The sequence below is a fragment of the Amblyomma mixtum genome, chromosome 6 (genome assembly GCF_055824585.1).
Source record: "Amblyomma mixtum isolate Tamu chromosome 6, ASM5582458v1, whole genome shotgun sequence".
In the NCBI taxonomy this organism is placed as follows: Eukaryota; Metazoa; Arthropoda; class Arachnida; order Ixodida; family Ixodidae; genus Amblyomma; species Amblyomma mixtum.
Window position 1 is genome coordinate 114,130,962 of NC_143017.1, and position 14,269 is coordinate 114,145,230.

Consider the following 14,269-nt stretch of genomic DNA (forward strand, 5'->3'; position numbering starts at 1 on the left):
ATCGCTTCCCTCCCCTCGCCTTCGCCTCTCGTTCTCCTCTTTTCCCCCATCTTTCCCTTGCTCCCTATAGCGAAGACCCTCCCCTACCTTTTCGACCCGCGGTTCCTCACGATTCCCGGTACATACCCTGCAAGAGTTGGCTGCTGCATTCTATCTCCTCCTTTTCTTTGGGCTTCGCTTTGGCTTTCGTGTAGCTTGTGCATGTGTGTTCGTGTGTCTTCGCCCGTTGGCGATCACCCGCGGCTATTTATTGGCCTCCGGCCCTTCTTTGTATGCGACGGCCCCGCGTTGTGAAACTCGGCGAGACAGAGCGCGGAACGAGTGGGGTTGATACAGCGGGCGGCCGTGGCCGTGTCTCACCCTCAACGGCAGGGCTACGGCAGTAACGGCAGGGCTGTGAGTAACCTGCGTTGCTTAATCTGCGAGACCTTATACCTTCACTGGTGCAACCCTAACTTTTCCCGCCGGCCTGGGTGGCAATACAAAATAGAGAAAGTCAGTTGTATCCCATTCCTTGTTGATTTTGCTTCTAACTGTCCAGGCGAACTTTAGATCGCAAAGGGCGTCAGTCACTCTCGTATGCACTGCTGCTTTAGAATGGATTCTCGGCTGTTTATTCTTTCTGTCTGGTATTTCTTGGCACCATGGGACGTTTATTCGTTAGACTTACATGGTGGTATCGGTGTGCACTATGCATTCTGGGCCAGTGTATGTCATCATTTGCTACAGTCCACATAGGTGACCAGGTTGATGATATCTTTGTACACTCTGCAAAACCTTTTGATACAGTTTCACACCCCAAACTAATGATCAAACTGTACGCTATGTTACAAAACTTTTCCTTGCTTAACTGGATGTAAAACTTTTTTTCCCAGCGTTCCCAGTATGTGCGCTTTAACTCTACAGACTCATCTGTTAATATTTCATCTGGTGATCGCCAAGGTTCAGTCCTGGGTCCCCTTCTCTATTTCCTATACATTGATGACTTGCCACTTCATACTCCAGCGAAGATGCACCTTTATGCTATTGACTGCGTTTTATATTACACCATTCGGAGGTCGTGGGTTCGGATCCCACCGGCGGCATGTGGTTGTTTTTTCTTCTGCTGTTCTATTCAGTTAGCTTAAAGTGAATAAATTGATAAACACCACAAAATAAATAAATAAACTAAAAAAAATCCCCTGTGCCCCTTGGTTTCTGTGGCTGTTGGCCTCTCTCACATTAAATCACCAGTTGATCATGTTGTCCTTGACAATGAATTCGCTGATTTCGGCAACTGGTCCACGATATGGCAAATGAACATCAAATTTTAAAAGTCTGTTTTGGTCATTTTCACGAAGACCGTGCCCTTCCTTCTTCACATATTCATATAATGCAGCTGAATTATATAGAGCGCACGAGCACAACTATCTTGGTCTTCTGCTAACGCACGGCATGTCTTGGTACAAACACACTGATATCATCTGCAATTAGGTCATTAAAACGCTAGGATACTTACATCACACCCTGCGGGTTGCTTCTCAAGAAACTAAGCTTCTAATTTAAAAAAAAAAAAAATCTTTTTCACTCCATCCTGGAATATGGTTGCGTTGTTTGGAGCCCGTATAGACCTCCTCCATGTTTGCAAACAAGCGAGGTGGCGCTGCAGTCGTTGCCGGACTCGCGGTAGGCAAGAGGCCAGGGAGTGGCGTCGAGTTGAGGTGGGGCACGCCGGTTTTCAAGGCTTGTAGGCGCGTTTTGAGTTTCTGAGAATCATAACAATGGTTGATGCTTTCAACTTAGTATTCCTCGAAGTACACGGGCTCCCGTTGGCATGTACGGCGGATTTCGCCACAGTGTTATTATGGATAGAAAGCGTTTCAAATGTTGGTTTCTGCCCTAGGCATTGAATAAAGTAATGTTTTTGACACTCTGCACTAGCAAGAATGATTTTACCTCGGGACAGTGGAGAGGGAAGCACTGGCGTTTTTTCGGCAGAGCCGACGTGCGCTCACCGTCTGTTGACACACGTGTCGCACAGTGCGAAATGTGGGGACAGCGTCGATCGTGTCCCGATCTCATCTGTCTCGCGTAACCGCTGTTTTAGCCGTCAGATCAGGCACCAGCCAGGGCGACTTGTGCCCTTCTTAAACTGTCAATTTGGTGAAAAGTTTGGATTCCTGAAATTATATTCTTTCCCAGCCCTGGGTCTTCTGTTTGGTTACGAAAAATTATAGCAAAATATTCAGTAGAAATTCATAACATTACGGTTTTTTTAGATCTGTGGTCGTCAAAAATTGTGAGGTAATGGGTTTTCTGATGGTCCTGGCACGTCGCAAATTCTGCGGGTTTCCGACGACGGAGCACCACAATGGTAGTATCACAACGAAGAACAGGGATCAGAGGTTTCGTTGATTTCAGTGCGGCATTTCTTTGACCAAAGCGAAAGCGAAGAGGCCATAAACGAGGGAATACACTTAAAGGTTTGTTTTGCGATCTACCACATTTTATGCGATTGACATCACTCACCCCTTCGTAAATTTGTAACGAATGGAAATAGAAATTTGTCGCGAACGATTCCAGAGACGTTGAGGAGCGCAATAAATCTCTTGATTTTTTTTCCGACAGGAGCAGTAGTATGTTATTTATTTTTATAAGAAAAGTTTTCATGTGTCTATGCGTGCATAAGTACTGAGAATCTAAAAAAAAGAAGTAATACCGCCATCATAGAGAATAGGGCTTTGGCAAAATTCTGGCATAAAAAATTTCCGCACTTTCTGCTTAATTATTCAAGACTTGGGGTGACTTGACCAGTGTGTTAATTATAGTTATCCAAGAACTGCAACAGGTATAGCTGAAAATAAAACGCATTACTGAAATTAGCAGAGCAATTTCATATTTGCTCCAAATTTGTTAGATATCTCACGCATCAATAAAGAAAACACTTTTTATTGCCTCATCTCCTGTCAATCTCGCTACGTGCCTCTGTTGGTAGCCCGCCTGCGGTTGCTTCTTTCCAAACAGTCTTCGCGATTATGTACTACTTCATGAAGCCGCTTATGACACATGCTTGATGCAATGAAAAGCATATGGCTTTTGTCACACTCAAAGTACGCTGTTCGAAGCATGCCAACGTGACCGCGCAAGATTGTCTCAACTTACCAGACTTCTTTCTACTAGAATTAAATAAATATGTCGGTCATGTTAAGAAATAGTTTGAAGTATGTATTAAATGCCCTAAAACGCGCCATTATGCGTTCATATAACTTCTACACAAGTTAAAAAAATGCTGTGCTATCAACAAAATAATGCACTCCTTGGTGGAGAGTGACCCTGCCGGCGCCCGTGCACATCAGCTCAGGGTGATAAATATGTGCGCAGCTACATACATGCTTTTTTTTCTTGCACAATTTTAAGCGTACCATGCTGTCCAGCTAGTGAATGAGCGCTGCAATCTCCCTGCTGTGAAGTACGTTGACTGGCAGCGCCGGTCGACACCCAGGCTTCGCGCTTTCACTACCGCGGCCCATTTCCTAATTCGGTATTTATATGCGAGGAACCTATTAAGGCTAATCTAATTTTCCGTTTTATGACACTACGTGGATCCAACAGCGACGCAGCTGGTCAGTACATGCTGCTTCTGCAGTGCGCAGCCACGATGCAGCCGCCGGTAGCTGCGGCAGCTGCGGTAGGCACGGGCAGGCGGAACCTGTTTTGCCTACCACGCGAAAGTCGCTACTGACATCAGCGCCACCGCATCTCCGTGACGTCGCGGGGTGAAGGAGGTCTATAAGCAGTGTGTTATTAACAAACTGGAATCTTTGCAGAAAAAAGCAGTGCGCTTTGTTTGCAGGAGATTTGACAGGGATTTTTCGCTCGTCGGCATCTTGAATGCCTGAAATTCATGTACACTTTAATCAATCAACCTTGCTTCTCTTCGCTATATAATTAACTGACATTTTCCAAGCCTCCATATACAAGTAGCACGTCCTAAATATTTCGCCCTTCTCCCGCACCGACTTCTTTAAAGGGCAACTGCAGCACTTTTTTGAGAATTTCGCGACATTCAAGGATACAGATCTTTATAGGCTGCAGGTAAAGCATGCCAAGTGTTTTTTCACTAGCATTTAAAATAGTGACGTAATCGACGATTGAATTTTGCGCTTCTCCTCAATGCACCGGAGAAGTGCAGGGAAACTCAGCGTGACGTCATGGAAGGTATGATTTCAAATTACCGCTGTCGTCAGCCACACCCTGCCCTGACGCGTTAGACGCTGCCAAACAACTCTCGGCACGGTTCGCCTTCGGTGGCGTTGGTTTTTTTCCTTCAAAGCACGCGTTTGTGCGTTGGAGATGTACCCATACCTTCGATGACGTCATCATGCGCCCCCCACTTGGCGTTGTGCGCTGCGGAGAAGATGGAATGGCGTCCGGATTTTAATCGGCGATTACTTCACTATTTCAAGTGCTAGCCCAAAAAGACTTCGCATGCTTTACCTGCAGGTTTCACACATTCGACCCTCTTAAGCTCGTTGATTTCTAAAACCTATGCAGTTTCCCTTTAAGTCTAGCATTTTCCCCCCACACGATTCAAGTTCTGAATTCCATAGCCGGCAACATCAGTTCATTATTAATTGAACAATTCTTGCAAGCCTGTTAATAAATGTTGTTGAGTGTTTGCATTCTTTTTGTATACATTGCTATTTGTATGCTTTACTTTTTTCGTTCCTTGTATTGCACCCCACTCCTCCAATAGCCTCATCAAGGCTGCTGTATGTATAAATAAATAAATGAACAAATAAATAAATATTTTTTATCATTCTGGCATAAAATAGATCGTTGTACGCTGGCTACCTTTCAGGCGCACACACACCGACATTATTAAAATATCCGTACAGCTACGGGCAATATGCGAGGAATAATTTCCTTCAAGCGCAAAATTTATCCCGCTTCTGCATAGAATTTAAAGAAGAAATGCATTCAAGTGACCATGTGTCTAAAGCAGGGGTAATCAAACTGGGTTCCGCGGAACACAGGGGTTCCGCGGGCTGTCTTCTTGTGTTCCGCGAGAACCCTCACTGGCCCTGATCCGGCAGCTGATATGAGACTGGCTCTGAGTGCTGCTGAGCCACGCTTTGACTTGCTCTCAAAAGGGAAGCAGTACCACCCATCACATTAGTATTTGTATTTATCGGTGCAATAAACATTTAACTTTTGCAACTCTCTCTTTGCTAAAATGCACTCGACAACATTGCTGGTAAGTGAAAGCGGGGGGGGGGGGGGGGGGGGGGGGAGGTTCTCTGGAACTTATTGAAGGCTCTTGGGGTTCCTCCAAGCAAAAAATTTTGAGAACACCTGGTCTAAAGGAAAACTTCTTGAAAAATCTATGAGAAATACTGTCCTCTTTCAATCTTGCGGAATAATCGCTGATTGTATGCTAATAGCGTGTACCTTTATACAATTCTTTTACCTGTACACAGAGCGCCTGTGTCGCATCTATGAGAGCACGAAATTTATTCTGCCCTCAGAAAAATAGCAGCAAATAAAATATATTGACTGTATAAATGGCTTATACAATTTGCGCTAGAAATAATCAATGTTGGGACAATGCACTTAAGAGCGCAGGATTCAGGATTCAGCATGGTATGTTTTCTGACATGCTAACCAGTTCACATGCTTCAGATTACTGCCTCGCCAAGAATGACCTTCATACACAGAAAATGCTGTACGCTTAAAACATTTGAAATGAGGGCTTATATACTGTAGTAACGTCATGTAAACAAATATGATAGCGCTTACAGCGTGGACTGGCGGGTAAAAAATAAAAGTTGGTTTTTATTTTTCCTCGCTCCAACTTTGTGCTCGCGCAATTAGCCTGCCAACCCTGAGGAATAAAAGCAGTGATAACGCTGGAATCTCGGCTTTCGTGCACGCCAAAAGTGTAAATGTTCAGAAGTGGCAGAATTGCGTCTTCATTACCTATGCTTATTGATATAAGAACACTATGCGGATGCCGCGACTCGAATATATGCACGTGAGAAATGCCAGGAACTCAATTTGGCTTGCGTGTTTAGCGTGTTTCGGTATTCGAAGAAGTACTGTTTAGAATGGTGTGAAAAGGGTCTGAGAGTCTTTCTTATTCTCATTCAGCCCTTGAAATCATTTACAGCCATACAAGCTAAGAAGTTCGTCTGGAGACTGTTCAAAACGATTCAAGCAATTTTCTGCGAAGTCTATATATCCACAGGTATCCATACTAACGAGTAGCATGTTTCCGTAAATGCGTTACAACTAAATAGGTGAGTCATGTTACTCGAACTGAGGGATTTAATCATACCCCAAGTTTTCAGTTTGATACATAACAGACAGAAGAGCTTTAGACCTTCAGAACTAATCCAGAAAAATCTGTACTTTCTCCTACTGAGTCCTTCGTGGAACTCAGCTGATACGCCTATTGAAATAGATTCTGCAAGTAAATAATGACTTTTTTTTCGTTTGAGGCAGTTAAGTAACTGCCATGATCCTACTGGTCTCATTGTATTTTCTTCTCATCAAACAAAGGCCTCATATCTTGCACAGCGCAATGATTCCAGAGAAACTGCTTTTTTTTTCTGCTATTCAAACAGCAATGTTTTAACTTCGCAGACACGCATGACATTCTTTTAGTCGTTCTGCAATTTCAATGCGCAATGATGGAAGCAGAAGAGAAAACATGCATTCGGAGAAATGCGAGGTTCTTTAGGTGAAGAAGCAGCAGTAGCACCAATCAAGGAAGCTATATCTAAATTTATTTTCCTTCTTCGCACGAGCAAAGCGAAGGGCTAAATAAAGATAGTTTTCACGTGACGTCACGGGCGCCATCTTAGGGTACTGTGGCTAGCTTCCACAGTGTACGCGGGAACCGGTTAGTAGTGGGAGGGTTAACAAAACGCCGAGGCTTTCGCTGCGCTTTCGGGATGGCGGCCGCTGTGACGTCGGTGAAAACTATGTATAGATTTCCTGCGCATCAGTCTTTTGACTTGCTTTGATTAAGCCGCTGTTCTACGTCACAGAAAGCTTCCAGTGCCACAACGGCGACCTGCACAACGTACACTGGCTCAGTTTTTCGCACCACGCACCAAGATATATCCCTCGGTCGGCGCGTCCCGGCGCGACGCATGCAAGCAGCGCGCTTCTCCCCATCTTCTCCGATTCCGCATCACTTTATTCCCCGGCGCCGTTGCTCCTCTGCTTGTTATGTCGTGGAAACGCTGGCGGAGGCGGAACTCGGATCACGGCTTCCGGCCCTCGAAAGCCGAGGCGACCGGAACGGCGCTCCTCCATTGGACGTCGCCATGGCAACTGCGTGGTCGCCTCCTCCGGCCTCTCTCCGAGGGATCCACCGCGAGCCGCGTTGTAATCCTCACAGCGCCCTGGCTCTCCCTATTCCCCTCCCCCGCTGCCTGCCCCCTTTTCTCCCTTCCACGTCATATTGATTGGCCGATCTGCGTTTGTTCGGCGCTCTTTTAGACATCATCATCATAACCCGAGAACAGAAGTTGGTCGTACAGAGGAGGGACACGAGTCCCGCTTGCAACGATCGTGCGTGGGGAGTGAAGGGAAAAGTGGGAGGAAAGAAAGCAAACCAGGAGCGGTCGCGCGTTTTCCCCAAAAGGAAAGATCAACTCCCTGCATTAGCTCTCTGCTTTTTTCTCTTTTGTTCCTTCTTCGCTTCGCCAAAGACCACTGACTGTCGTCATGAGTGGAAAGGGATGCCGTCGAGAGGAAAGTGAGGGGAGAAAAAGAATGTCGCACGATTCGGTACAGCGTTTCCCCAGACTCTCCCTCCTTCGCTCTTCCCTTTCCCGCTGTCTCTCCGTCCCCGTCCGGGTGACAAAATATTTTCCAACAGATGACAATCGGCGATTGCCAGCTGTAAGCAAGACAGGCGCCGAGAATCGAGTCGGGTTGAGCGATCCGTTTTGTCATTCGCTTTGCTCGTTCGTTCGAGGCTTCGCTTTCTCCTCTTTTCGTCCCCCAACGGGCACACTTGCTTTTATTTTCACCGGCATTCCCTCCCCATCGAGCTTCGCCTCACATCTCCCTCTATCCGCGTACGGTCGCGCTCCCCACGCAAGCCGAGAGCTCCTTTCCTGCGCGCCGGACGGACGCCCGCACACGCTGGCGGCCGCAGGAGACCGGGCCGCCGCACCGCCAGGAAGGAAGGTCTTGCGGCGAAGCGCACCCACCAAAGGTTAACGCCAACTTCCTCCGGCTCTGTCGAAGCCACCGTCGTCGTTGCAGCCGTGATTTCGCTGTGCGACGGCTAGCACCGACCCGCAATGCTCTACGCGGCCGCCGCGCCCGGTAAGGCGCTCTTTCCTGCAGCGCTTCTCTTCTTCCTGGCATGTTGGGCTTTCCGCCGTGTTTCGCTCGGAGCATTAGGAAACGGCCAGATCGTTTGTATTATCCTGCATCCGGCGCGAGCAATTTGTCTTAGACCAGGTCAGGCTGGAGTATTGCCCTAGGTCCGCGCAATACATTGCGTGGCACACCTGTTGCTGTGAGAAGGCTTAGTTAATTTCTGTGTTCCTTTTTCGTCAGGAAAAAGAGTGAGCGTCTTTGTTGTACCCCACATTTCGATTCCTTCTCAGGGACTAAGGGGTTATCATATAAGTAAAAACAATCACAGTGCACCTTGCGATTAGTTTGTGCTTTGAACTCTCGGTCTACCTGCGTAGCTCTTAACCGCCCTCATTTGCTTGGCGGCAGACATGTGGCGGGGTTTACATTATTGCCGGAGATCTCACTGGTTATTTGAAAACAGCGTTACTGAACACGGGGCACAGAAGGAAATATACACACTGAACTGATCTTCTATGTGCCGTATTCGGTAGTGTTGTTTTTAAATAATTGCGAGTCACCACCAGCTCGCCAATTCGGTCGTTCTTCAGTTTATCTTAATGGTAACTGTGAAGGGAATCTATAACTGGGAGGTGCCCCTCAAGTAAGCAATGTGAGTGAGGCAAACAGTGCTTGTCGCAGGCAGAACGTTAGTTGTATATTATTTTGCTCCTTGCCTCTGTACCTCTAATTTAAGTGGCCACTATCGATAACGTATGGCCGTATCTGGGGCTAAGCGCGCTCTGAAAGCCAATTAGAATTCATATTTCGGGAATTGGATAGCTTCATTAGATGTTCTCAAACTTTCTAAGATCCTTAAAAGGCAACTGCAGCCCTTTTTTGAGGATTCCGCGATATTCAAGGATTGAAATCTATATAGGCTGTACGTAAAGCATGCCCAGTTTTTTTGCACTAGCATTTAAAATAGTGACGTAATCGACGATTGAATTTTGCGCTTCTCCTCAATGCACCAGAGATGTGCAGGAAAACTCAGAGTGACGTCAGGGAAGGTATGATTTCAAATTACCGCTGTCGTCAGCCTCACTCTGCCCTGACTCGTTAGACGCTGCCAAACAACTCTCGGTAGGGTCCGCCTTCGGTGGCGTTGGTTTTTTTTTCCTTAAAAGGCAGGCGTTTGTGCGTTGGAAATGTACCGATTCATTCGATGACGTCATCATGCGCCCCCCACTTGGCGTTGTGCGCTGCGGAGAAGCTTGAAAGGCGTCCGGATTTTAATCGGCGATTACTTCACTATTTTAAGTGCTAGCCCAAAAAGACTTCGCATGTTTTACCTGCAAGTTTCACACATTAGACCCTCTTCAGCTCATTGATTTCTAAAACCTATGCAGTTTCCCTTTAAACTCGCGTATAGCTTTCGACAAGGACATACACTGTTCTATGCGCGTCCGAGTGAGAAGCATTTGACAACGGATAATGTCGGCGGCGGTCGGTCATCGCGTTGTCGTGTCTGCTCAGACCAGACGCCGTACTCGGAGGCTCTCCGCAAGTCCGGCTGGTCTGCGGGCTCCCCGGCCAATGGAGGCTACGAACACCAGACCTCGGTCTCGTCCTGTGAGTGGGCTGCCCCTTACGCATGCCTCCCCTGAGCCTGCCCCACCTTTTGACTAATTCTTTTCTGTCGGCGTGTGACGGTGCACACATGCTGCGGACAGATAACACTGTGTTTAAAAGGCGTACAGTTGGCATGCAGGAACAAAGAGCGCAGTGCAGGCTTGCTTCTAAACTAGTGAAGCAATCACTTTCGTTTGGACATATTGTGCTTCATAAAAAAAAAGGAATACAAGGTGCCCCGATGCACACTTTCCTATACATGAAGCTAAAATGAAGTTTGTGCCTGCAAGCCAACTTACCTGTATCCCACCTTCGTTGCTAGTGGATTTCTGCTTCGTCTTTTCTCGAGTGGTCGTCACTCAGTAACCATATCCATATTTCTGCTTGGACAATGGGGTGATGCATTCCACGCAGCATATCAATAGCGCGATGCATTTGACTTGTAATTTTTGGTCCTTAGTAATTTCTTGGCTGTAGCTTACGAGGCTTTTATATCCTTTCCGGGAAAAGACGAGTCGCCAAACACTTATTTGGCCAGATTCTAGTTCTTGATTTACGCTTCTGTGAATGCAGGTGACGGTGCATAACAATTGCGCGCAGAATCATTTCTAGCTGCCGCTTGCTCCACGTATTTAATCGCTGGCGTTTGGAGGCGCAATTAAAGATATTGCTGATTTCGGGAATCTGTTGCATTATCTACCCTACTTTGAAATTGCCACATGCGGTGTTTACTTGAAGGCCGACGAAGAAGGCTTACAAAGCTCATTCTCCAGTGAGCACTACTCTGAAGTGCGGCTGCGTATATGCAGGACCTTGGTCACATGTTTAACAAATTAAATATAATTATGTGCACACTCCAATTAACGTACACCACTGACATTGCTGTCAGAGGCACAGTGACATTTTCGAATGCTTTATGCAAGACTATATCGCTGTACTTTAACCCTCTACCGTACTGGAAGCACATCGGATGAAACGGGTTCGATTTACGAAGCGAAATAATTCCCTTTGAAATCAGTCTGCATTGGCCATCTATTTTTCACTTTACAAAATTCGAAAATTCTTTCGGTTGTCCCACTTAACGTAGCTTCTTAGAAAGAAAAAAAAGTTTTATTCTGTTTGAAATATGACCGATGCAACTTGTAATGCGGTGGAACCTGCAACGCACGTAAACGGAAAATATTGCACCCTAGGTCTTTTTTTACAGTACGCTATGCAATTACATTTTCCAATATATTTTTTGCCCAGTTATTAAACGAGGATAACTCCGGTTGTTCTCCACTGCGGCTGGATTTCCGCAGAAGAAAGAACTGAGCAGGAATTACGTTTCCATAAACTCCACGCTTGTCGCTGCTCCTCTCGGCTGTCTGCGGTCGGATTATTCATACGGGTCTAGGATCAGAAGTTTCTAAAGGATTTCGAGCTTGCCTGGAACGCAGTCCGCGTTACTCAAGTTAAAGCGGCTCGGTAAGCAGCAGGCGTGCTGTCGGCGTGTAACTATACATTAGCTTATGGGTATGATGAATGTGCGTGATCTGCGTTTTTTCATTGCGTGAAAAAGGCCGGTTAGTCTTATTTAATTTGCACGTTGTAAAAAAGCCAGAGGAAGCACTGTTGCGGCATCACAGGCGCGAATCAAAAGTTCAAGCTTCTGCTTCGCGATCTCGTCTAGTAGCTCCTCTATTCACGCCAGGGGTTTATTAATGTGATATCATTTAAGCTGTCTTCCAGGGAAAACCCTGGCGTTCTCTGTAACGAAATTCAGCGATTGGTCGAGAAAGTTGTGACGCCATCGAGGTCATGTGACATCAAGTAAACAATTATATGCTAACGCTAAATTTCAAAATTCATAATCACTGAAGGAACTCGGAGGCTGCGGCAATATCGACATCGCTACCGGAGTGGCCAAGCGTATCAGGGGGTGTCAGTTTGTCAGGTGGGTGGAGGACGAAATAAATAAATAAAATAAAATACTTTATGTTAGCCAGTGAGTTTCGAACTAACGGTGGCGCGAACAGAGCAGCTTCGCTGGTCACTGCATTAGACTACTTCGGGATCACTGTAGTAAAATGGCAGTTTGGGCGAGTTGGTTAAGCATCTTGTAATAAAAACAGCGCAAGGACACAGGACGAGAACGGAGAGTAGACACACACGGCGCTGAACTTGCAACTAAGTTTATTGGATCACTGCAGTTCATTTCCTTTATTGCACTGAAGTTCATCACTGCCGGGCTTCTAGCCTTGTTTAACCAGGCCGCGTCCCGCGAATCCGTCGTACATAGTCACACCAGCATCCTGCAATCACTTTGCCTGCACATCGAAATTCCGGGAGGCACACAAAAGCCCCGAGCAAAGGCAGCCAGACAGGAGGCCGTTCTTGCGCTGCATATGCCCCCCGCATCCATAGCACGCTGTTTTCTATCGCGCTGTGCTTTTGGATGTCGCCGTCTTCATCAACTTGCATTCGTGGGCAATGGATCCAGAAGATAGCGCTATCGCATTGCCCTCCTAATTTGCATTAATCGGCCCGATAATTTTTTTGCTGTTTTTTTACAAAGTATGCATTTAAAGCGAGCACTGCGCTTGCAATAAGCATGAACAAATAATTTTTCACTTGAAAGGGATCACGAAGCGAATGATTGTACTTTATTCGTACTCTTTAACATGGGAGGATATTTAGCGACCGTCACTGCGAGAACCATGAACGGTGAGCCATGGCGCACAGCCGTGAAATGAGTGCCGAGATGCGGGAAAGCACCAGTTGGGCTACCGACACAAACACATGGGGGATATTAATATGTGTGCCTGCTTTATGCAACGATCACTGGCGCTCAGGAGGCACGCTTGTTTCCACCTACTGGATTCCGCGTGGACAGACTTCAGCAGTATGGCGGCGCTGAACACGGAGACGAGGCACGAATACTTAAATAAATAGCTGCGACAGCAAGCTGGCTTTTATGACACATAGCTTTTTCTTTCTTGTTCGTAGAGATATGTCAACATGTTACTACTCAAGTGCCCCGTTGGGTAACGTTAGCGACAAAACCACGGACAAACGACGTGCAGTGGCGAGCACCGCAGCACTGCTGGTTGCGCGAGCAATACTTCATTGTAACGACAGTCCCGTAACGTTGGATAATTCCCCTGCATGGTTTGCTTGTTTTTCATAAGAACTGTAATTTCCTCCGTCAGTATGCGATGCGAATTACAGTGTTTGCCAGAACAAATCACTAAGTAACTCTGATACTTTCTTGAGAGTACCCAGGCTCATCATTTTGCAGTTCTCTGTTTTTCCGCTTCGTGTGGTCAGTTCTGAATCTTTACCGCAATCCAGTGCTTGTTTTCTGTGCTTTTGTGCAGGGTGTATACTTTGGGATTACTTGTATATCCTAATTAGATTTGCCTCATGTGCGTAAGTAGAGTTTTCAGAGTTGAATTGAATAGCAACGGGCGTGTGAATTACATCTCGCTTGTGGTTATCTCGCGCGTCGGCTAACGTGCACAAGCGATCCTAATTTAAGGGTGTCAACTTTAGAGAAGAAACAGTGCAGACCGTTTCTGTAGAACTGGAAGCTCGAAATATCCTCAGTATGACAAGTCTGCTTGCATTGTGACGTTTATGACTAAAGAATACGAGCTGATTTCATGAAGAGGCTTACCTTGAACTTAAAAAAAATGTATATTTATGCTTCGTTGTTTGAGGCGAAACACATAACCACACAAAGGTTTGATTTGAGCAGGTATTCGACTAGTATTAAAAGAAACTTAACAGCACAGAAAGATCTGAGCGTACATTTGTCCCTCGGACACCTCAGGAGTTCACAAATTTAGGCCAACCTCCACCGCTTTAAATGTCCACATTAATAAGGCGGCCTTCAGGTATCTGCGAAGCCCAAGGCAGTAGAACTAAAAGAGCCGCGACTGCATTGCTTGCCAAAAAGCGAACTTATTAGAAGCTAATAATGTTAGGCACACTATATTCGGGTGAAACACACAAATGATCTTATTTTTCTTAAACTATCTTTTTTTTCCTTGTGTTATGCGTAACATTGTCGCAGCAGTAATCAATGCCGAACGTGGTCAGAATGAGAAAAAAAGCCGCAGCTTGTCACGAAATAATGCCATTTTTTCAGCATTCGTTACTCTGAAGGTAACACGAACGAAACATTTCGGTACAACAAATGGTTCAAGTAGTCTTCTTCAGCACTGAAAACTTTTTACTGGCGTCGTTATCTGAACAGCGAATGGCTCCAAGAGTTCAACGGCTCAACCTTTGAGCCGTTGCACGTGCCTGTGCTGATATGCCCTTTCCACATTCCGCGGGTTTGACTCAGTGA

The 14,269-nt window shown here is 46.1% G+C and overlaps 1 protein-coding gene across 10 annotated transcripts in view; it reads left to right on the forward strand.

Annotated features, from left to right (window-relative positions):
* Positions 1–14,269, forward strand: part of LOC149340094 (uncharacterized) — a 95,955-nt gene that overhangs the window by 68,084 nt on the left and 13,602 nt on the right. For 6 of the 10 annotated variants that reach the window (XM_089548853.1, XM_089548843.1, XM_089548844.1 and 3 more), the window contains one exon: positions 9,838–9,933. The exons of the other annotated variants lie outside the window; for them this stretch is intronic. In XM_089548853.1, the coding sequence (XP_089404979.1) occupies positions 9,838–9,933 (96 nt within the window). The remainder of the gene's footprint in view (positions 1–9,837; positions 9,934–14,269) is intronic. 10 annotated transcript variants of the gene reach the window in all.